Source organism: Syngnathus acus, chromosome 4 (genome assembly GCF_901709675.1).
Source record: "Syngnathus acus chromosome 4, fSynAcu1.2, whole genome shotgun sequence".
NCBI lineage: Eukaryota > Metazoa > Chordata > Actinopteri > Syngnathiformes > Syngnathidae > Syngnathus > Syngnathus acus.
The window spans coordinates 2,857,714-2,879,989 of NC_051090.1; the positions used below are offsets into that span (position 1 = coordinate 2,857,714).

A 22,276-nucleotide genomic window follows, 5' to 3' on the forward strand; every position below is an offset into this window, starting at 1 on the left:
ATGATTCTGAAGTCAAATGGGCGCTATTTATAAAATGGGCTCCTTCATTTATTGAAACATTTATTTCATCGGTTTGATGCGCAATAAAACACACTAATACTACAATGTAAGTCCAGATTTTATGTTTATTGGAGAAATGATCAAAGTGGCATCAAACATCCAATATGTGCAATATAGGACTGCAAACATTCATTGGCTGCTGTAGAATCGTGCAATACATTAGAATGATAGTAATTAATAATATTATTCAGCTCAAAAGAAATGCAGCACGGGAATAGATCACAATGAAGGAAGAGTTGAGAAGTGCAACCAGGACTCACATCACGGAATGGCCCATCTTGGCAACGTTGGGATGCACTGAAAAGAAAGGAAGACAAGCAAACTGGAAGAAAACGAACCAAGCCAACAACTGTTTTGTGAAGTGTGGAAACCACCTCCTTACCGTCTTTTTGGACCTGCGTCTGGCCGGGCCTCGTTGGCGGTCTGTGCTTGCCTGGGAGTTCAGAGCTGTCCCTGTAGTCTCTGGGTTTGCGGGTCTGTGGATCTGGAGGTCCAGGGTTCCTTTTAGTGGGCAGAGGCGGTCGGCTGTTGACCACACAACCCTGCGAGCGTGTTGGAAACACTGGCTTCTTGTGCTGGGCGACAGGGGCCGGAAGAGGAGGCTTCGACTCGGAGATGGTGAAGGAACGATTGCGAGGGGTGGGCACCGGGGGGCGTTCATGTTCTCCATCCGGGGGCTTCGCTCCAACAATGGGATCTGGCTGAATGACGGCTTTCTTCTGTGCGGCATCCTGGTCCTTGGACTGACTTTGTGATGTTGTCATGGAGCCATAAAGTGGATTGTCGAACATCTCTGCTGCCTGGATATCCCTGAGAGACACAATCCACATTTCCACCATGTTGTCGTGAACCGTGAAAGCAGCCACTTACGCTGGCTTCAAAGGTTTTCCGGTGGGACTCTTCTTTGTGTCCATCCCGGCTTGGCCACCGATGGGGAGGCTCCTCGGTGGCATGCTGTAACTCCAGCCTTTGTCAATCACGTTGCCGCTCCTGTAGGTCACCTCCATGTAGCTCGGGTTAGCTATGTCATGGCCGGCCATGGTCCGGTCGCCGGTTTTGCCTTTGGAGTCATCTCGCTCCACTTTGACAAAGTCTGAGAGACAAAAAAATAGATGAAGCCAAGGTTTCCAAGGAAATGAAGCGATCGGACTCACCGTATAACTTCTCGGTGGGTTTGCCTTCGGAGGCGTGGAGCTGAATGCCGCCGGTCAAGACGCCGGATTTCTCGCCGTGGTGCGTGAGCGCCACTTGGAACTCGGTGTAGCAGAACTGGGCGGCTCGTAAGGCCACGCAACCCTCACCTTGGAACAAATGGAAAAAAAATCTACTTTGTACTTCATTTCATTTTCTGCCATCTTTACCGTATGACTCGTCCGAGTCCGTGGACTTGACGCAGATGAGGATGTGCTGGTCAAGAAGGTACTCGGCATCCGAGATGATTGGCGTAAGCTGGATATAGACAAGAGTCACTCGGTTCTGGGACGGATTCACGTTCCTGTAGCGGAATCCTTACCTCAACCTGATTCCCAAACCACACTTTGATGGAGCCGTCGGAATGCTCCGTGTTCTCGCCTTCGTAGGTTCTGACAGTTTCTGGAGGAATTCAGTGAATGTTCAGTTTTGGGGAGGTTCTGATTTTAAAGCCGATGCCATTCGGGTTTTTGTGGTCTTACTCTCCAAGCAGCTGGAGTGGTATTCGATGAAGAACTTGGTCTTGGACTTTGTCAGCAGGGTGGCCTTGCAGTTCATGATCTGGATGCCGCCTTGGGGCGCACTGTTTGGATCTGGAGAAAGGAAAAGGAAAATACACAACTCAGCTGTTTTGGAGAGTGGAAAGTCATCCAGAGCGTGAACAAACCTCGCTTGGAGACAAACTGTGAGGCCACGCCCACTTCAAAGGAGGCGAACACCGGGGAGTGGTCGCTGGTCATAATGTCGTTTGTGCAGCCTTGCCAATCACAACAAACACGGGGATCAGAATGTTACTTATAAAATGTTCCTATTTTTTGAATAAATAAATACATTTTCCAAATAATATAATATATAGAGATGTATAAAATATAATAAAATAATATATATTATAAATTTTCCAAAATAATTTTATTATATTTTAAATATATATTATTTCGGAAAAAATTCCAAATAATATAATATATATATGTATCAAATATAAAATATGTATTTAAAATTTTCCCAAATAATTTTATTATATTTTATATATATGTTATATTATTTTGGAAAATATGGGGGGCTGAAAAAAAATTCACACGACTCACCGTAGGCTTGACAGATCACATGGACAAGAGGGTACGACTTCCACAGGACACGATCGCACCATGACGGCAAATTATATTTAGTCTGCGAGATTTCAATGTAAACAATGACATGAAAGTAGTTCTTTGTGAAAAACACAAAAACTGCAATTGAGAAAACCCTAACGTACCCCTGTGGTTTTGGCCTTTGTGTAGGCGTACTTGTCACGAGTGTAGCGCTCAAAACGATACGTGGGCGCAAATGTGATCTCCTCCTCAGCTACCATCCAAAAAAAAGTCGTTAGAATCTTTAAAAGACTGACTTTGCTCAATCAAGACGTACCAAAATGCAGGAAGACTTTGTCATCGTTGATCTCCATGTTGAGCTGGTCTCTGCACAGGAGTTCCTGGTACTGCTGCAGTTTGATCTTTGATACGACATTCTCAGCTTCCTGACAAAATGACGGCACAAAACACACAGATCACAACGAGCGCTAAAGACAGCTACAAATATTCTTCTTTGCAATTTACCGCATTTGGAAAATCCACACGATAGTTGAGATCACCGAGCCAGAAAAGGTGCGTGAATTGATGGGTGATATCAAACGGATTGAGCTTCTTGTCTCCCAGAGTGAGGAATCGTAAAATGTTCAAGTAGTTTTGGTTACGCCTGCAAAGACAGGAAAAGGTACCAGTTGAAATTTGACGCTACGGGCAAAAAAAAATCCACAAGTCGTGCCCACCTGAGCTTTTTCTCGCTCCCCGACGTCAGATGGCTGTTGACAAACCCGAAGGACGTTCCGTTGAACATGAAGGACACGCCCACTGCTCCTTTGTTACCTGAGTGAAAACCAAATCCAGTGACTTCACCAGCACAGGAACATTTAACTCCGCCTACCCAAAGTGTTGGCAATCCCCGTCTTGACACTATCGGAGAAAACATGCGAGATCCTGTTTTCGTGTTCCGGCTTGGCCAGGACCAGAATCCGAATGTTCCACAGCGTTTGGATCACCACCTAGGAGATCGGAAGCCTCGTTAGGACGGACGTGGCGTGAATGTCGTCTCCTGACGCGCTGACCTGTTTGAAGCTGATATTGGTGAAGTCCCTCAAGACGGCTTTCGCCGTGTCGGCCCACTCCCTTTCGCCCAGAGGGTCCTCCTGCGTCCCGATGACGTAAATATCGTGCGGGATGTGATCGGCCGTGTCGTCTTGCGTCTTCCCTTGACCTTTACACTGAAACCAGGAAGTGATGTTGCGAGGTGGACCGGCGTTTCCTGAGGGGACGTCAGAAAAACTGAACACCGGAATTTCTTACCTACGATCCGGAGTGGAGATTCTTACCCATGTTCCAGGTGCCGACAAAAACCGTGATCATATCCGGTTCTGGCTTTTCGGAATGTTTATTCTTCATTTGTTGAAGAAGCTGACAGAAGCCTTCTCGTTTCTGATGTCGGAAGAAAAAGTGAGCTTCTTGGATTTCTTTCCGTTTTGAAAATTGTGTGTCTGACCTTGGTGTTGTCAAAGACATACTCCTTGCGTAAGATCTTCTCTTTCTCCGTCTCCACCACGATGACCAGCTTGGCGTGCATCTTCTGGGACTTCACCAGCTGTCTAACTGGGGAACAAAATCCAGGGCCAAGGAATCGGGTCGATTGTCAGTGTGAGCCAGGAGCCACCAAAAACAAACAGATCCTTACTTTTGTTGTGTGCAAAGTATTTATCGTCAGGTCCATCTTTTGCTTTTTTGAAGTGAAGCTTCCCGCCTTCCACGTCAACTTTTATAAACAACTTGGTGGGGATCCCCAGAGATTCTTGCTTGACCTTACGGGGGAGAGTCGATGATCAAATGAATGACAAAGCAAATATTTGCCAGAAGGTGTCAGGGGTACCTCAAAGACAACAGGAGGGATGAGAGACTTTCTGTGACCTCCTTCATAGCCGACAGAGTTGAAGACCGCGTTAATAGCCTAAATGGAAAAGGAGCAGGAGTTTTAAAGCTCAAGGTTCACGTCGGACCGAACATCTGTGATTACCCGATCCTCGATGGAGTAGAGCAGTTTGGTCAGTTGCTCCAGCCTCAAGGAGACAAATAGGTTTGGATCTGCTGGAATCTGAAAAAAAAAAATGGTTGTCGACCTAAGCGGGATACAAAAGGAGCCTGCCACTTACTTGTTTTGGAAGCTTCCCGATGCCTGATGAGAGCTGCTGGTCCAACGCTCTGTGGCAAATCTCAAGAGCTGGTAGGATCCGGGAAATTTCACTGCCACCCAAAAGATATGTCTTAATATTTAGAAATACATTTGTCTCAGAAGAAGTTCCCGTGTGGAAGTTTCAGGTTCCTCCGATTTGAAGATTAGTGTACCTGTTGAGGTTCTTGCAGATTGCCCCGGTGAGCTTCTTGAGTCCAGGAAGGCTGGTGTTCCCACTCTGGACTTGCTCAGCATCGAGACAGATGGAAGTCCTGAAGTAGTCCGAAATGAGGGCTTGCTGTTCTTCTGGTATCCTGAAAATTGACGTCAAAACGTTTAAACACAAGAGCTAGCCGTTTAAGTTTGGATTTAAAAACCATCATACGTAGTCATGTCCATGTGTTGGAGCCTCATCAAGAAGGTGTCTGATAGGCTTTTTTCCACCTGGTCAGAAGACCTGGTGTCTCCGTCCTTCAAGTCGTTGGCCATGAAGTTCCTGGGAGGAAGCTGTGGTGGAGGATTGTTGGACTCTGGAGAACAAAGCAGCTCTTTTCAGATCTTACGTTGGACTTCAATTTTTACTTGAATGTGTCCTAACCCGGTTCCTCGTAACGCTCCTCCTCTCTTTGGACGGCATACTGCAGATGAGTGACGAGTCCCATATTAGGGTCATGGTAGGCTTCCACCAGCTCCGGAAGCATGGAAAAGAACCTAATAGGAACTCCTTCTGATGCCTGGAGAGAAGATAGAAGAACACAACATTTTTTGCACCTTCGTCTTTTAAAGTGTTCTGTCAAGTCATTCACTCCCATTGACGGGTATAGACGTCAAAGATCCATTTTAACTGGGCCGGCAGAGTTAATAACACTCTCCAACAAAAGTACGTTTAGAAACCTTGACCCACCTGGACTGACAGTTTCTTGTCTTCATTGGGCAGGATTCTGTACGTGTAAACCTGGTTCTGGAATCTGTGGTTGTCATCATTAAAGTGCAACAATGTGAAAGAGTACAAAAAGGAATATAATGTGTAGTGTACTTACAAAACACACAGAGCAAATGCTCCTTGTATGGACTCGCTGTCCCGAATGAGGAAGCTTCCATCTTTGGCTGCTTTTGAGAGTAGATCTTCTGTCTTGGAACGAGTGATATAGCCATGACACCAAGCGTGCTGGTTGTGCATCCTGACTGCTCTGGCCTCTTTTGAATCTAAACTAGTTGGCATTAAATGCCGAATGTTTTTCTTTTTTTGGGGAGATTCATCTTTCAGTGCTCGTTCATTCTCACTTCCTCATTTCAAGCAGACACACAAAACCGTCCGCCCCCCACACACACGCACACACATCGCACACACATGCCGGATATGTCACACATTCATAAATGCAAATAGTTGCACAAAATGAAGTTTTTGTCATTTGGAGATTTTTCGATTGTGAATTTTAGCTTGTATTTTGATGGAATGTTTGTTATGTGTTACAATGAAAATCAGGAACTGACAAAAAAAAAAAGGAAGTGCCAATAGTTCAGCATATATCTGAAAGAAGTTGAATAAAAAAAAGTCTCATGTGAAACAGCAACTGTTTAAATTAATCAACCTGATTTTCTACATTGAAGTTACTGTTATCTGATGATCAGCTTGAATGATTATAAATGCAAAGTTGGGTGTTAACAATATTCAGGAAGCACCGCTTGCCCTTTTCACGCAATGGACAGGAAGCATTGCAGAACAAGAAGGAGGAAAATACATGGCTGAAGAAAACCACAAGCGGAGTCACGTGACATAAAAAGTTGATGTGCGAATGACAACCGCTGCCTCGTTTTTAAATAGCTACTTTACAGTAAACCGTGAGGGCAAAAATAATCTGTTTATAAATGTACTAATATGGCTCAGAGATTGATTTACACATTTTTGTCATAATGTTTATTGTTGGCAAAAGCTCACAATTCTCCATATTTATTATTTACAATGATTTGGAAGCAAAAAAAAGCAATAAGAGTATAAAAATGTCATTGTGTTAGCTTTGCTGTAGCATTTTGGTTAACATACTTACAACAGTGTACCATTATTTTACAAATACAGTATTTTTTTCCCTCTTGTTTCCATATTTTAGACAAAAAAAGTGAGGGCCGTACTGAAGAAAAAAAAGCTGAAGCAACAAATTTGAAGTCCAAATTTTACGAGAATTTGTTGACTTATACACCACTGGCGGAGCTAGGATTTTTTTTTTCCCTCGGGGGGGGCCCACGGGGTGACCAAGGTCATTTCAGAAACTTTGTTTTTTCTTTAATTTCCAGAAAAAGCTGATTCCATATATTTCGTTACAGAGAACAGTGTGAAATGTGGAAAATAATTTCTGGAAAAAAAATAATCGGAAAATACCCAAAACTCAATTATCTGGCCTGGCCCCGAGGAATCCAAGCTAATTTTGCAAAATCAGTGACCTCGCCAGCCCTCTCTTGCTCCGCCTTTCTATCTCTTTCTGCGATAACTGGCAAACAACTTTTTGAACAGAAGTTCTTTTGGGAAAAAGCTGGTTGGTTGCTGCATGGAAGTCACAGAAACAATGTTTGGGACTCATTTGGCAGATCCAGTTCAAAATTCTGACTTGGCACTCACAGAGCTCTCGTGGGTCCCCTTCAACTCGACGCTGGTCGCCCCGGATGCCCCCGCCGCCTTGCCTTTGCACAGCAGTCGTATCAAGGTGCCACGGAACTTTTCCGCTCCGAACAAATAGATGAGTGGATCCATGGCGCCGTTGAGGCACGTCAGGAGCGAGGTGAGCCGGTTGGCCAGGCTCAGGCCTCGGCGTGTCCGGCACGACGCATCCGGGTAGCCGTAGCCCAGGATGAAGGTGGCGCGGCTGGCGTGGTAAGGGAGAAAGCACACCACGTAAATGAGCATGACCAAACCGATGGTGCGCAGCGCCCTCAGTTTTAGGCTGGGCTCCAACCGAGACCCTCGGTGCAGGCTGCGGATGATGAGCAGGTAGCAGGACAACGTAACGAGGAAGGGCGGCGTGAAAGCCACAGCAAGGGAAACCAGCGCCTTGCGGGACGCTTTCTCTCGGTAGAGCTGCAAGCAAACGGTCGTGCCGTCCACCTCCAGTGTCTGGTGGGTCACCAGCAGGGGCGCCATGGCGATGGTGACCAACGCCCACAAACTGAAACTGATGATGTGGGCATAGCGGGTACGCCGCACCTTGAGCGAGCGGACGGCGTGGACCACCGCCAGGTAGCGGTCGCCCGCCACGCACGCCAGGAAGTACAAGCTAGCGTACATGTTGACGTAAAAAAGGAAGCCCGCCAAGCGGCAGGGCACCTCGCCAAAGGGCCAGTGACCCCCCGTGAGGTGATAGGTGGCCCTCAGGGGGAGGATGACCACGTAAGACAGGTCCGCCACAGCCAGGTGAGTCAGGAAGATATTGGCCGGGGACGACGTGCCGCGCTGGTGGGAGAAGATCCACAGCGCCAGGCTGTTGCCGTTGAGCGCCAGGAAGAAGATCAGGATGTAGAAGCTCCCGAAGAGGACGTTCTCCGTCGCCGACTCCACCGTGCAGTTTGGTAACGTCTGATTGGACGGCAGCTCCGTGGTGGCGTACTCCATCTTTGGCGTCTGTCAAAGAAGTTTTTTCAAAAATCGATTTTGGGGCTCTGCAGAGGAAGTCTTGATGTTTGAGCAAGAAGTCATTATCAGATTTCTTTTTTTTTTTTTTTTTTAAACCACTAGCGACACTAGCATCTATTGTTGGGCAGTGTGGACCGGCCTGTGACAAACTCCCCCCCCTGCTGTGCGGCGTTTCCTGTCTCTTCTGCTGATAACCGAGAGATGGCTAAGAGATTATCGCTTATGATTCTACACCAAGGACACCAAGGTGGACTCGCGGTCAACACATCTGCCTTGCAACTGGGATCCTAATCTGTACTTGACAAACTATCCGGGGTGCAAATATTTTTTGGGGCCAAAAGTTAGCTTGCACAGTCAAGACACAAAACGAGAACTTTGGAAAGCAAAGTGCTGAATGTGTCTAAATCGTCAATCATACGTGGTAACCCTGAAGTGAACCTGGGTGGATATTCCCCAAGTTGCATCGATCTCAGACGGAGTTACGTTTGACTAACACATTCCGTTTGGGATGTTGTGTTATCTTTTTGGGACACACCTCGCGTTTAATCACCCTCGACTCCTGTCCCCTGGGAGCCCCCCCTCCCGCCCTACCTCACTGTATTTATTTCCCTTTCATCCCCACAGTGGGATGGAAAGTGAATATTTTTTTTGGGGCAGTCACAAACTCGCAGATATTCAAAAGGAGTGTCGGGAGGAGGAAATACCAATTGCAGCCGCCCTGACTTTGGTGCCTTGGGGATTGCGTGTGCATTTGCGTGTGACGGCTTTCAATGAGGGGCATCGGGCTTTCAGAAGCTCAAATCGGGAAAAGTAATTAGAGGCAGCTGAAAGAGCGAACATTAGCACGTCACTAATCCAATGACAAAATCACAAAGGGCTTGGTCCCAGAACTATCGGTCGTGAAGCATTTCCACAATTGACATCAAATTGATGAAAATTTCAAGTTGACCAGTGTGGAGAACATTTGAATGGATTGGATTATTGTGTACTGCAAAAACATACCATCAATAGCTTTTAGGCAATAGAAGTTGATATCTTCAACAGTGTAAGAAAAAGTGGCTCACCTGATCTTCACCGAGAAAGCCTGAAGGAAAAAAACGTCAGGGTGGGACAAACAGGTCGTGCTTCTCCTTAACCTTCCCTCCCACAAGATGTTCTCATGGATGAGACGGCGGCTCTTTTTGTGGCTGTACAAATTGGACAACAGAGAGAGGGAGTCCCGACGGGAGGCTGGGGTTTGAACCCTGAACCCTCCCCTTTCTTCCTCCTCAGAGAGCCACTTGTTGCGCTCCACAATAGCCTCGAGTCAGACTAAGTGGGGAAGAATGGCATGCCTCGCCCGGTCGGGGACCCGCTCGTCGGACCGTTGCTCCATGGAAACCATCAAGAACCCCCCCCCCCCCTTCGCTGATGGAGAGTCAACTGACACGTTTATGAGTGAGCTGATCGCTCCAAGTTGCTGTCTTCAGGTTCCGCAGAGGAGAGCAAAACAAGAGTGCTGCTGGTGGGAAGGAGAAGTGGACATGGGAAGGGGTCGAGGGAGGGGGGGTTGGACACTCAAGAAACAGAGGCCCTTGTTGGTCCCCCTGCCTCCCGGGGGCACGCCGACTCACAACGGCCCCAAAAATAATCAGTCACATAGCCGGCGGCACAGATGTGGATAGCGGAGAAATATTTCTTTCATAGCACAGCTGTCCTTACACATCAGGCCTTTCTGCTCTTTGTCCTGGTCTTCATGCAAATGGACGCCGTCAATGAGGCCACTATCTACGCCTTGACATCGCTACCCTGTTAATCGAGCGCTAATTGGGACAAAGAATAGCGCCCCCCCCCCTGCCCTCGTCGTCCCCTTCAACTAAAGGCTTTGTCGGGGGGAGACGCTCAGTCTGCCGTGCGTATACCCAAAGCCCTCCCTCATCACGCTAGAAAAAAAAAAAAAGAAACAGCGTCTTGTGAAATTGAATGCATTGAGAGATGTTTCTTAGGGGTTCTTCACGGTCTTTGTTGTTGTTTGCTAATCTAAAGCGGGTCAGCTGTCCTGTTCTGATGGCAGACACAGTTGATCACCTATTGTGGGATATTTTGGTCAGATTTGTTTTTGTTGTATTTAACTTTTTTGCAGATTTTTAGCAGAGTCGTAAGTTGATTTTTAGATTTTTTCTTGCACAAATATATAATCTTTTAACCCCTGTTATATCCAGTGTGCCTTCGCTACTTTGCAGTTCAGCTTCAGTCTATCGCGGGGATTTTATTTATTTATTTATTATATATATATATATATATATATTATTGTAATATTTATTTATCTATTGCGAGTTCACCTGCTTACAATCTCCCACTTGAAAGCTTCTGGAGCAAAATGGAGGATACATTTGTGGGAAAACATCTTGCCCGTGTAGCATACAATGAATATTTATTTATGAAGAATCAAATCAGATCAAGCAAATGACTAAAGGTAAATATGATTGGAAGGAACTTGAATAAATATTTCCAGCACTAGCATCGGTAGAGTTTATATATTCCATTTTTGAGAATGATTTGTCTCCATACGTAGTTGGTGGACATCAGTTGAAGCGTTGGTTCCTGCTCTGCACTGGCCTCTCTTGCATGTAGTACATATTGACGTAGGAAGTGATGAGGTCGTCCATCTTGTAGCCCTTTTTTTTTTGACAACACACTTCCTGAGTCTAAGCCCTCATTTGCAAATTGGGAAGTCGTGAAGGTGCTCACCAGTGACGTTTCGCACAAGAATTTGTTGCCCTTCACCAAGCTGCCGATGGTCATGTGGAAATACGTGCTCCCGCTGCACCAGCTGGCGATGCTGGTAAACGGGTGCTTTGCCAACACTTCCTGCGTGGGAGAAGAAACGGCTTAACAACACGGATGACATCCATCAACGTTCATCAAAAGCGTCCGTCTGACTTTGGTTTTGGGGTGTATGATGGTGAGTCCTTGCTTGCTGATGGCGATGCGCACAATGTCCGGGAAATTTGACTCCGAGGTTTGCTGAAATGATGGAAAAGGAGACGACGTCTTCATGGTTGTCGCGGCGATTTGAACGGAGGAGAAAGGATCACCTTCACTTCGAAGAAGGCGCAGCCGAACGTCGGCCAGCGACAGACCACCTTGAGGAACGCCACCTTGGCTTCGTCGGCGGTCATTCCCGGTTGCTTGTTAAACGACTCTACGATTTTCTGAGGTGGACAAAACAAATATGTGCTGCTGTTTTGGTTCGCAAAAGCTTTTAGATTGTCGTACCTTCTTCCACTCGTTCTCAGAAAAAGCCTTGAGCTGGTCACCGGGTACGAGTTCTTTCAGCATCTTGGGGATGCTCACAAACTGACTCTTGTCGTTACCCACTTTAATGCGGAAGAGCAGGGAGGCGATGTGGATCATGTCGTCCTTGGTGCACACGTGGTAGCCCCGCAGGTACTTGGGGACTTCCTGGAGAGATAAAAAAAAAAACATCAGCACCAACTATACAGTCCGATTCTGAGACTTGTTGGTTGTGCACCTGAGGGAAGTGAAAGATGAGGTCTGCCTCCAGATCTCTGCCAGGGATCACATTGAACCACAACTTCCTCATAAAGAAGACCAGGTAGGGCATGTTGACTTGACTAACTGCACAAGCCACAAATAGGCTAAAACAAAAATGTCCGCACAGAATGTCATCAGACTGTTGTGAGAATTACCGTCTTTAATACGTTTGTTCTGCTTGGACCAGTCTGTGATCTGCCTCAGACTGTCAAAGAAGTAGTCGGCGTCATTCAGACTGAGGACCTACAATGTGAGACGAGAGTCACGAGAAATTCTTTGTCAAAAGAAAGCTATCAAAAGGACCTTGTCGTGCGTCTTGATAAAAATGCTGAAGCCGTCGGCCGTCGTCAGTTGAAGTTTGTTGGAAATGTTCCGAATGAGATCTCTGATTTTGGTGCTGGTCGCCACCTCGAAGATCTGGGGGGGGGGGGGGGGGGGGGGGGGGGGTGGGGGACACACACAGTGAGGTGCGTCCAACCTAAAGGGTGACACACCAGGTTGTCGTACCTCCCCCGTGTCATTGGGGAAGTGGACTTTGTGGAAGATCTGCGTGCTGTTCTGCTGGATCGCGTCCAATTCCACCTGGTGTGGCGGAAGCTTCCTGGGCTCCATTCTGCTCCGGAACCCAAAAAATGTTTAGTCATCAAAACGAGAGTCCAGCGATATTTTACACGGCCGCGTTTTGAACCACCCGGGCTTCTCCTGACCTCAAAGAGCTCTGCAGTCGTTGCAGGCAGTCGGAAGCCAGCGGCTGCGTGCGCCGCGACTCCAGGAATCGCCGAGCGTGCTTCAGAAGCGACTGAGTTGGAGGAAAGAGGCCACAGCACAACCACAGCAGCTGCCACCCTTGTTCCAAGCTGAACCTGAAAATGGCGTCACGACGTGATACGACCATCACGAGAACGTGACTGCGCCTTACCGGTTGTTATTGCTGCTCATCTGCTTCATAATTTGGCAGTAGATCTCATCTCGGAGAATCTCTTTTTCCGCGGCGGGCCCAAAGATCTGGTCGGTGAGTTCCAGGGGACTCTGCATCTGCTTGGTGGGGTAGTCGCCCATGTACTTGAGGATGGGTGGACGAGGAGTCAAGGAAGAAACATTTGGATTCTGGCGAGGCCATTTTTGGAGATGCGAAACGGCATCGTCGAGAGGATATCGGTGAAGGCCAGACAGGCTTTGTGGCTCAACTCGGAGTTGCCCGCCAGCTTCTTGAGGAGCGGCTGTCTGATGGGCTCGCGGGAGTTCAACCACAGTCTCTCGGGAGCTGCGTTCCGTGACATCACCTGCCGGTTCACGTCCTTTGTCGGCTGCCTGTAGATTGGTAGATCTTTTCTAGATCTTCCTCAGACACGTCGAGGTTGCGACAGAGGAGGTAATGATACCTGAAGTACTCGAGGGAAAACTCCCTCAAGGTAGACGGAGCAAGTCGCTCCACCGTGCCCGTCTCTTTCTGATTGGCCAGGATACTCTGCCGCTGGTTGGGCGACAGGCTGAGCAGGCTCTGATGAAGAGACGGAAGACCGAAATTGAAACCAGCTCAGAGAAGATACACCGCATGGACCTGTCTCTGTACCATGACTTTGTTTGTGGGTTTGTTGAGCGTGGGCAGAATTAGGATGGCCTCCATGGGGACGGCCCCTGTTTTTCCCGTGCTATCATTTTTCCCATTTATCCAGCCGCGTTGCTGCGAGAACTCGTTGTCTTTGAGGATGACGATGAGCTCGCCTTTCTTGAAGCTGAGGAACGTCGGGTCATCTGTCAGAAGGACGGAGGTGGTTAGGGGTTAGACATGACCACTGGGACGCCGCGACAAACCTTGCTTGTCCATGTCCGTCAGGGTCACGGCATACTGCGAGCGCTCCGTCAGTCCGCTGAGGAACATGGTGACCAGCTCAGCCATGTTCTCGGCCGTGGATCCACTCAGCGTGAAGTCTCCTTTCAAAGTCAGCAAAGACACCACTGGGCCTTTAGCACCTCTGGAGAAGAGAAGATGCTTTTAGGTACAGGTACCCTCAAAATCCCTTCCTGCTTTCTCATCTCGACCTCGTGGAGTTAACGCCAGATACTTCCGGGAAGGAGAGCTCCAGCAGCCTCTTTTCTCGCTCATCCAGGAAGGTGATGCCAGTCCAGTTGATAGCCACGATGAATTTGTTCTTTGGCAGTGGAGGACCTGGAAACAAGGAAGAATCCATTTGCATCAGTTCCACTTTGATAGATGAAGAGTGGAGTCGTCGGGACGTCGCCTCCAATATTCTCTTGAGCAGTACCTTATGGACTCAAGTCCTACCTGACAGCTTGACCATCTCATAGAACCTAGAGAAGAAGATGGGCCACGTCTCACGGGCGTAATCAACCATCTCTGCCTTCACCGAATTCACATTTTGCTGAGAACTCAAGTAGGAACCCTTGCACAAAAGAAGCCCAACATCAGAGCCAGCAGAGGCTCACGAGTGACAGTAGAGGGACGTAACTCACCTGAGCGTGGGCCGTGCTAACCATCTGCACCCATTTGCCTTCGGATGTGGCCTCCAGCAGGGAGTTGGTTATGCACGCCTGCACCGCCTCCTTCACCAACTCGCTGCCGTTATCCGAGCCATGCTGGATATAAAGATGCTTGGCGGCGAGTTGGACAAAGTCATCTTCCTAAAATCATTTCAGAATGGAACATAAAAATTGTTTACAGATTGGTACAAGCCAAGTCCAAGCTCACCTTCTCCATTTGGTACTCCCCGAACTTCAGGCCATGGACGACCTGGCGGTAGATAAGATCGGTGCTGACGTCGTCTTCGGCGCAGTCGTGCCACGGCGTGAAGATCTCCTTGCGGAAGAACAGGCGCCAGGGTGCGTGCTGCTCCTGTCCGCCGCGCCGCTTCACCTCCTGCTCGCACTGGGAGATGGCGTCCATCACGTGCTCACACCCACCGCCCAGGGCCCACACCTTATCGAAAAGACCTTACTATTACAAACTACTATGACATTTTAATTAAAATTAATGAATTGAATTAAAAATACTATGTATGAATAATACCTTTTCATACAGAGCAACATAGAGGGAAAAGCCAAAGGTGTCTTTTAACTTGACTTTGTTGGCGAGGAGCTGGCAGAGCTCCTTGGACGTGGACGCCGAATCCACGGAAAGGGTGATGGCGCGTCCGTCCATGAGCGTGACTGACACCACCATGGGCTTCTTCGTCCTGGTTGCCTGTCATATCAGAGAATTGAATGACCCTGCTCCGAGGAACTAAATCGATGGCGGTACCTGAAGCTCCAGCCAGGCAGGTGGCTCCCCTCTTGCGCCGTTGAGGAGTGTTCGACGCAGCCTCTCAGCACAGTAGGATGCATAACCGCTCGGGGCAGAGCGGATGAAACTCTGGATGTACTGTCAGGCATAACGCACATTGTGTGGAAAGACAATGTCAAAAATGAGGCAGTTTTAAAGGCTAGCTCACCGACTGCCATTTGCTTGTCACTTGTGGATAAAAATTCTTTAACACTATATTTGAAAGTTGACATTGTCGAGTGCTTATGCTATTTTCTCTTATTCTCTAGCTCGTTAGCTAGCCACCGATAGGTTAGCTTCCACGCGCTTGTCTTTTACGAACAAAAGATAAGACGATTTGATAAAGCTTCCGAGTGTCAAAATGGTGTCTGAGATTCAAAATGGCCTCCTCACCCTAATAATCTGTTCGCTCGGCGGGAAGACGCCGAGACAGAGCGAGAGCAAGATCCATCCTCGGAAGTAGCTATTGCGGTTGTTGTTGTCCTGCAGCTGCTTGCAGATCTGGCAATAGATCTCATCCCTGAGGTCACGTCGGACTATGGCGTAGAACACGATGATGTGCAGCTTCTCCAGAGACGAGAGGGGCCGGTCCAGGGAGGGACCCTCGCCGATCAAGACGTCGCCACCGTCCTCCTTCACCGTCTCTAGGGCAGGAGCCTTGGATACATCTGGCTGATCCTCAGACTAAAAGTGCAGTTGAAGTCAGGTTGAAGTCATTTCCTGAAAAAGTCTTAAAACAGTTGAACATTCAGAATATAACCTCTTCCGCGATGATAGAGGGTTTCCGGAAGCTGGACGAGGATTTGGGGATTCCGTTTTCCTGAACGCTGGAGGTTTTCCGAGTCCGAGACAGAAGATCTGTGAAGGTGGAGCCCTTCCTGTTGCGAGGAGTCCCTTCAGGGACGGTGTAGACCTTGGAATTTGGGGTTATTTCACCTGGAGCGGCCTTCTTGTTTCTGGACAGGAGGTCCGTGAAGATGGATTGCTTTCTGTTTGGAGTGGACTCCTCCAGAACAGGAGAAGACGGCGGGGTGTTTTTGTTTCGGAGCACACGCTGAAACAAAAACAAATACAGATGTAACACACCGTGCGTACTACTGCATTTCAAATGTCTTTCACCTGATCCAGCCCGACCATGTGGCTGAGACGTCTGTTCTCTCTGTTGATGACGGCCTGAGTGACAAAGCGATCCTGTGACGAGCTTCCCTGGACTTGGAAAGACTTTTTAGGCTCAGGAAGATCTCCCATGAATCGCAGGATGATCCACCAAACTGTCAACGAGGCCTGGAAAACCACACAAGGACGTGAAGGAAGGGGGCTAAAAAAGTTGCTGCTAACTTGTTAGCCGTTGCTAAACTACCGACTTCCCGACCAGTCTCGAATGCCCAGTTAGTGAATTTGGAAGCACCTGCACGTCTCCTTCATCCTCGTGGTAGAGCAGCGGGCGTCTCAATCTCTGGCGGATGTGCGAAGGCGACGCACCGCCCTGGAAAAACATCGACGCCAATTTGGAGAAAGGATAATCGTCCAGATCGTCCTGGTCCTCTACGGACAGGTCTTCGTCCTCAATGCTGTCAATGTCAATCTCCTCCAGGAGAACCCGCTTGCTTTCCAAGGCCTTGAAAGCACATCAAAAATTGTTTTGACATCAAAGTAAGACTCGGGGGAGTTTTGTGGAGCCTCACCTCAAACCCATCGGGCGCCTGCCCCTCTTGGCCTCCCACGATGACGGGCAGGAAGCAAAACATGTCGTCCACTTGCTGATCCATCGTGGACTCGGACTGCGCTTGGGCCTCCATCTCCTTCTGCCTGAGCACATCCTCAAGATGCTTCTGACGCGCCAACATGGCCAGACGCTCGGCTTCTTTTTCTTTTGCTGACAGATCCTGGATGGAAACAAACAAACGTTTATAACCGTAATCCACGTTTGTGTCAGATGTTAGTCTTACGTTTCTCCTCATGTTCTTGACAGTCTTCCTGGCCAGAAGACCTCTGGTGTGCGCCTGCAGGAAGACCACGGCGTCCCGCTTGCGTTTCCAGTCCTTTCGGGCCAAGTAGCCCCGCGCCTGTGCCTGCAGCAAGATGGCCGCCTGCCGCTTTCTCTTGTACTGGAGGTGCAGCTGGCGGGAGCGAACCTGTGCCTGGAGCCTGGCAAAGCCCTTCTGGACCTAAAATATATCAGATGAAGAGTGACAGTCACAAAAGAGGATATGGAAGCGAACATTAAGTTGTGCAAAAAGTAGTCAAATGTTAAACAGGCGGACAATCAAAAGTTTAGAGACGTTATTGAACTCACCACACGGTACACTTGTCTCCCTTTGTGTCCTCGCCAGTGCTTCTGGATGACGAGAGCACCTGATCTTTTCTTGACAAACTGTTTCCTGCGAAGAGTCATAAAAACAGCTCATCAATAATAACGATCAGAATACTTTTGATTGATGACTTCTCCCTTTTACCTGTATTTGTAGCCTCGTAGAACCTTCTGGATCAAAAGTGCCTTGACGTTGAGTTCTTTCATACGCTCCACTTCCAGCATGGTGTCATGAAATTCCTAAGCGCCATTGTTTTTATGAATTTAAACTTTTTCCTTAGTTATCATATTTTTCGTTCAAAGTCAGCTCACCTTCAGAAAGATCTTTGTCTTTCCCGTCTTCCAATCACCCTCTCCGACCAGCAGAGACTCGCAGATACTTTCGCAGCATTTCTCTTTGCTTTCCTGTCCACGGACAATCGGGAAAAGAATCATTTGAGAAGCTAAAATCACATCCAGGGTTTCCAACAAGTCCACGGACCTTATGTGGGTCACAGATGTAGGTCTTGAGAAGAACCCTGTAGCGGTCCAGGAACTCGTCAAACGTATAGCGCACCGGATAACCCGCTTTGCGGATGTTGATGGTCTCCATCATGCCCGAGTAGCGCAGCTGACGCAGGCACAGATCTCTGTCAAACAGCTGAATACACACCAAAAAAAAATCTGAAAGGGTCCATGTTTTGTATCGTTAAATTGCTTCGTTCTGACCATGGGCTTCTTGTAGTCGTTGGGTTTGATGCACCGGATGAAATACGGCTGACACGCCATCAGAGTTTTCATCAGAGACTCTAAGGATTGGCGGAACTGACCAGTCAGCGTGGGAACTCGCTTTTTGCCCTCGTTGGCTTGCTGTTGACGCACAAAAGATGAGCGGCTTTGGATTCTGTTTTCAAACGGGGCTAAGTTAGCATGACAGTTCATGTTAACTGACCCTTAGTGAGTTTGTGGGTGTGTTGATGGTCAGCTTGGCATTGGCTGTCATCTTGGTGCTGTTGGAGGAAATGTCGTTGTGAAAGACCATCTTGAGTAATTTATTACTGGATGTTTCCACCAGTTGGATGAAGTCTGGGCTCAGGGCGTCGCGGTTCTTCTCCAGGAAACCTTATTTAAGAAACAACTTAGTTTTTCCATCTTTGGATTTTGCAGTTTTTAGTCTTACCTTTGGAGTCGTAGTAGACCATGCCGGCGAAATGATTCACTCCAAATTGAGTCTCGTAGTTATTCTTGGGGGGGATGTAGATGTTCCCCTTCCCGTGGACCTGATTCATTTTTTGGAGCATGGTGGTATCTGTACCCTGATGGATTAAACACAAAAACAGTTGGAACCTGCAATGTTTGGATTTCAAAAAATGAGACATTTGGAGAACCTTGGGGAAGTTGCTTTCTTCATCAATGAGCGCTAGAATGTTGAGGGTCTTATGGGCGAGCACATCCAATGTTTCCTGGTTGTCTTTGTAGTCGATGTGCTCCCACACGATGCTTTCTCGGGCATACTCGTCCTGCTCCATCTTGAACACGTGCTTGACGAAAAACTGCTGGAGCTGCTCGTTGGCGTAGTTGATGCAGAGCTGCTCAAAGCTGCAGTGGTGAGAAGTAAAGTCCAGTCACTAATTTGTACTTTTTTTTTTTTCTTTTTTTAACACAAATACAGCTTTAGCTATTTATTTGAAGTTACAAAAACAACAGGATCATAGATCATGGCAGACGACTCGGATTCTTGAGAAGGGGGAACACTGACCTGTTTGTGCTGAAGTTCTCGAAGCCAAAGATGTCAAGGAGGCCGATAGACTGAGTGACCTCGTCCGACTCCTCGTCCGGCTTATGAATGGCAGCATTGATTTTGTCCACCACCCAAATAAAAAGCCGGCCGTAAATAGCCTGGCCGACCGTAAAGAAAATGACTTCTGTCATAAAGTGTGTCCACCGAAGCACAAAAGCTTCACACACATGTACACAACACACACACACGTGATTCATTCACACTCATACAGTATATTATCAACAAAACAAAATGGAGATCCCCAAACTCTAAAACCTATGTTAGACCAAAACTCTGAAGAATCAAGCACACATTGGAAAGGTTATTACAGGTCAAGGAGTGACCTTTGGTTACCTTAACAAAGGCGTCCCTGCCATCCAAGGCCTGTGCTGCGGTCAGAACTTTGCTCACGCTTTCCCGAATGGTCATGAAGGAACGCTGAGTAAGACTATTCTCAAGAACTTTAGGATCCACCTAGAGGACAAGAGGGTTGCAAATCCAGCTGGCATGTGCTATCAAATATTTTTACTCACCTCCAAAAGTTGGCTGACCATGTCGAAATGCAATGACGAGAGGACTTCGCAACCCTCCATATTGTTTACGATGGTTCCTGAGATGGAAGGGAGTGAGAGTTGAGAATAGTCAAGACCGGGAAGTTTGAGATCTCACCGTCAAAGTTGACATTGCCGATGTGCAGGATGGCGGCGAGCAGCTTGCAGATTTCCCAGGTGTCGTTCTCGCTGAACATGAGGATCTTCAGCGCAGATCGGAAGTGAGCGTATTCCTTAATATCGTCACGACCTTCGCAGCTGGTGCACTTGCCCTGTTCATACAAGTGTTTTCATCCAGGAGTCGAATCACCGCTTTTATACAAATATCCATACCATCGTCAAGTAGTCGTATTGCGCGGCGCTCCCGAGCGAAAGGATCTTCTTTTGCTCGGCCGGCATTCCCATCAGCATGTAGTAGAAAATATGGTAGTTCCTCTCCTCGTCTGCCTGGAAAGTCAACAGTCTTCAACTTCAGGACAACCTGGGTGGATTTCGTTTTGCGAGCTTACCTGGCGACACACCCTGGACTTCTCCAGCAGGTACTGCTCGATGCGAGCCCCTTTGATGGCGCCCCCTTTGGTGAAGCTGATATCAATGTACTTGCCGAAGCGGCTGGAGTTGTCATTGCGGATGGTTTTCGCGTTCCCGAAGGCTGCGAGAAAATGAGAAGCTAAAGAGATGCCTCGGTTTGATCCAAGAAAACCAGTGGCGTATGTTACCTTCCAAGATGGGATTGGCCTCCAGGATCTGCTGCTCAATCCAGGAATGCTGGCCGCTTACCGCCGCTAGGAACTGCAGCATGAGTTTGGTGCTCTCCGTTTTGCCAGCCCCCGATTCACCACTGCGGTGACACAACACACACATTTTCAGAGGTGTTGAATCCAGGTCTAGAAACCTGGAGAGTCCCCAAACCTGATGACACAGCACTGGTTTCTACGATTGCGGCGCATTTTGAAGAAACAGCTGTCCGCGATGGCGAAGACATGCGGCGGTAGCTCGCCCAGTCGTCGGTCCGTGTACTGGTGCACGTGCTCGGCCGTGTAGAGCGGCAAAAGCTGGTAGGGGTTCACCGCTACCAGGATGGAACCCGTATAGGTCTGAAAGCATAAAGGTGCGGTCCGGTTAATATCTTGGAGCAGGCCTATATTCTTTATCCTCTGTGAAGAACAACTTTATCATGAGAGAGCCCCCCCCATTGCATCACCACGAGTCATGGTGACTGACATTTACAGCGTTCATAACTACACGTGACAACTCGAGTCTCAATCTCACTTCAGTTTCCTTTTCCTGGTAGAGCTGGAATGGTCACCATGGAGAGGAGTGATAAAACCCCAAGAGAAGCGGGGCAAAGTCCAGGGAAGTGATTAAACTCTCCCAGCGAGGTGATTAGGGCCTCATAAAAGCCGGGCGAGATAGACTTACGTAGATGAGTCCGTCTTTGTGGCGCACCAGGAGGTTCCTGAGGAGGCCGGCCTCGTTCAGGTCCCCCAGCCGAATCATGTCGTCCACGCCCTGCACCGAGGTGGGGTGCATGGGCCGGAGACCACCCTCGATACGCTCGGTGAGCTTGTGCTCCTGGAAATTGGGCGGTTTAACGCACATCACCAAAAAGTTGGCAAGATTTTTATCGTACGGTGTTTATTTATTTTTACCTTTCCTTCGTCATCGATGAGGTGAAGCTGCCCCGTGTCAGTCACCTTCACCTGGGCACCGATGGGCACGCCGGCCCCGGTGTCCACCCACACAAAATCCCCCTAATTGATAAAAAAAAGATTAAAAAAAAGGATTATATTTTTTTTCTTCCTCTTGAAATTCTACCTACTGTTCGTCTAAAAAAATTGAAAAACTTTTACCTTGGACAGATGCATCACTGTGGGAATCTGAAAAAAATGACTTTCATTAAAATATCTTTTCTATCACGACCCACTATATGAAGTCAATCGAGAGATATTTATGACTTCTTATAATACCACATCCCGTGACATTTTTTTTTTTTTTTTAAGAATTACATATGCTCATCTGGGACCTCTTTCGGACCCCAAGCCCAAGTTTGCCAATTTGAGATGATCTTAATTTATTTTGTTTGGTCTTTGTCGGGATGGTAGCATCTTTACATAACACACCAGTGTAATCTTTTCTTTGCAATGAATTCATGAACCAATAGATTTTATTTTGAAGTTGCCAAAAAATCTTGTCCTTTCAAAACAGGATGAACTTGCATTTAAAAACACAATCAATCATTTAGCGTTCTTAATATGTGAGGCAAGTCTTACCTGAGACTGTTTTCTCCTGTGAGCTGTTGCTCCCTCAACGACGCTGAAAAAGGAAGTCTTTTTTTTTACGACTCTTTGACTTTGCTCCTGCAGAACCACCCAGTGACAACAGTACATGAATCAACATAGACAACACATGGATGATAAACAAAAAAAGTACTTGCCTTTTCAAGCTCTAGTAAAATCTGATAAAAAATTGTTCTTAAAAGTTCAATACAACTGAACTGTACTTACCAAATTTTAGCTGGATTGTAAAAGTTTAAGCCACTGTGACATGACATATTTAAATCTGTGATTCTGTCATACGCCACTAGAGGGCGTCAGAAGACGGGCTGAGGCCAAACTCAACTGGCAGTGCTATTAATACAAATAGGGGAAAAAATGTTGAATATGAGAATTTGAAACACAGAAGATGTATATGATCAATATAAATGACGAAA

At 47.6% G+C, this 22,276-nt stretch overlaps 3 protein-coding genes across 3 annotated transcripts; all 3 read right to left on the reverse strand.

Moving 5' to 3' along the window:
- Positions 1-107: 107 nt before the first annotated feature.
- Positions 108-5,812, reverse strand: inpp5d (inositol polyphosphate-5-phosphatase D). The gene is made up of 27 exons (XM_037250065.1): positions 5,544-5,812; positions 5,408-5,471; positions 5,102-5,237; positions 4,889-5,033; positions 4,677-4,817; positions 4,484-4,574; positions 4,348-4,425; positions 4,204-4,281; positions 4,012-4,135; positions 3,823-3,929; positions 3,656-3,758; positions 3,392-3,588; positions 3,211-3,328; positions 3,056-3,152; positions 2,844-2,982; positions 2,656-2,764; positions 2,504-2,592; positions 2,337-2,418; positions 1,919-2,008; positions 1,734-1,844; positions 1,574-1,653; positions 1,422-1,509; positions 1,215-1,361; positions 931-1,153; positions 443-870; positions 321-357; positions 108-199 (listed from the first exon to the last, which is right to left on the reverse strand). The coding sequence occupies exons 1-27, from the start codon at positions 5,723-5,725 to the stop codon at positions 190-192; spliced, it is 3,294 nt and encodes a 1,097-aa protein (XP_037105960.1). The 5' UTR covers positions 5,726-5,812; the 3' UTR covers positions 108-189.
- A 971-nt stretch (positions 5,813-6,783) lies between these two features.
- On the reverse strand, positions 6,784-9,901 carry gpr17 (G protein-coupled receptor 17). Its single transcript, XM_037250066.1, has 2 exons — positions 9,190-9,901; positions 6,784-8,113 (listed from the first exon to the last, which is right to left on the reverse strand). The coding sequence occupies exon 2, from the start codon at positions 8,102-8,104 to the stop codon at positions 7,094-7,096; it is 1,011 nt and encodes a 336-aa protein (XP_037105961.1). The 5' UTR covers positions 8,105-8,113; positions 9,190-9,901; the 3' UTR covers positions 6,784-7,093.
- A 620-nt stretch (positions 9,902-10,521) lies between these two features.
- LOC119121872 (unconventional myosin-VIIa) lies at positions 10,522-22,174 on the reverse strand. The gene is made up of 47 exons (XM_037249888.1): positions 21,837-22,174; positions 21,417-21,443; positions 21,216-21,317; positions 20,986-21,138; positions 20,476-20,660; positions 20,283-20,404; positions 20,073-20,215; positions 19,897-20,010; positions 19,682-19,835; positions 19,546-19,622; positions 19,367-19,486; positions 18,992-19,131; positions 18,621-18,831; positions 18,413-18,548; positions 18,185-18,354; positions 17,962-18,102; positions 17,735-17,893; positions 17,566-17,658; positions 17,399-17,493; positions 17,239-17,323; positions 16,892-17,110; positions 16,628-16,828; positions 16,351-16,560; positions 16,062-16,226; positions 15,703-15,996; positions 15,336-15,626; positions 14,922-15,041; positions 14,691-14,864; positions 14,373-14,600; positions 14,138-14,305; positions 13,950-14,067; positions 13,706-13,832; positions 13,478-13,638; positions 13,236-13,417; positions 13,045-13,163; positions 12,819-12,973; positions 12,582-12,735; positions 12,370-12,525; positions 12,170-12,275; positions 11,966-12,079; positions 11,818-11,905; positions 11,640-11,746; positions 11,384-11,569; positions 11,203-11,319; positions 11,048-11,131; positions 10,856-10,975; positions 10,522-10,782 (listed from the first exon to the last, which is right to left on the reverse strand). The coding sequence occupies exons 1-47, from the start codon at positions 21,951-21,953 to the stop codon at positions 10,690-10,692; spliced, it is 6,801 nt and encodes a 2,266-aa protein (XP_037105783.1). The 5' UTR covers positions 21,954-22,174; the 3' UTR covers positions 10,522-10,689.
- Between the last annotated feature and the right edge of the window lie 102 nt (positions 22,175-22,276).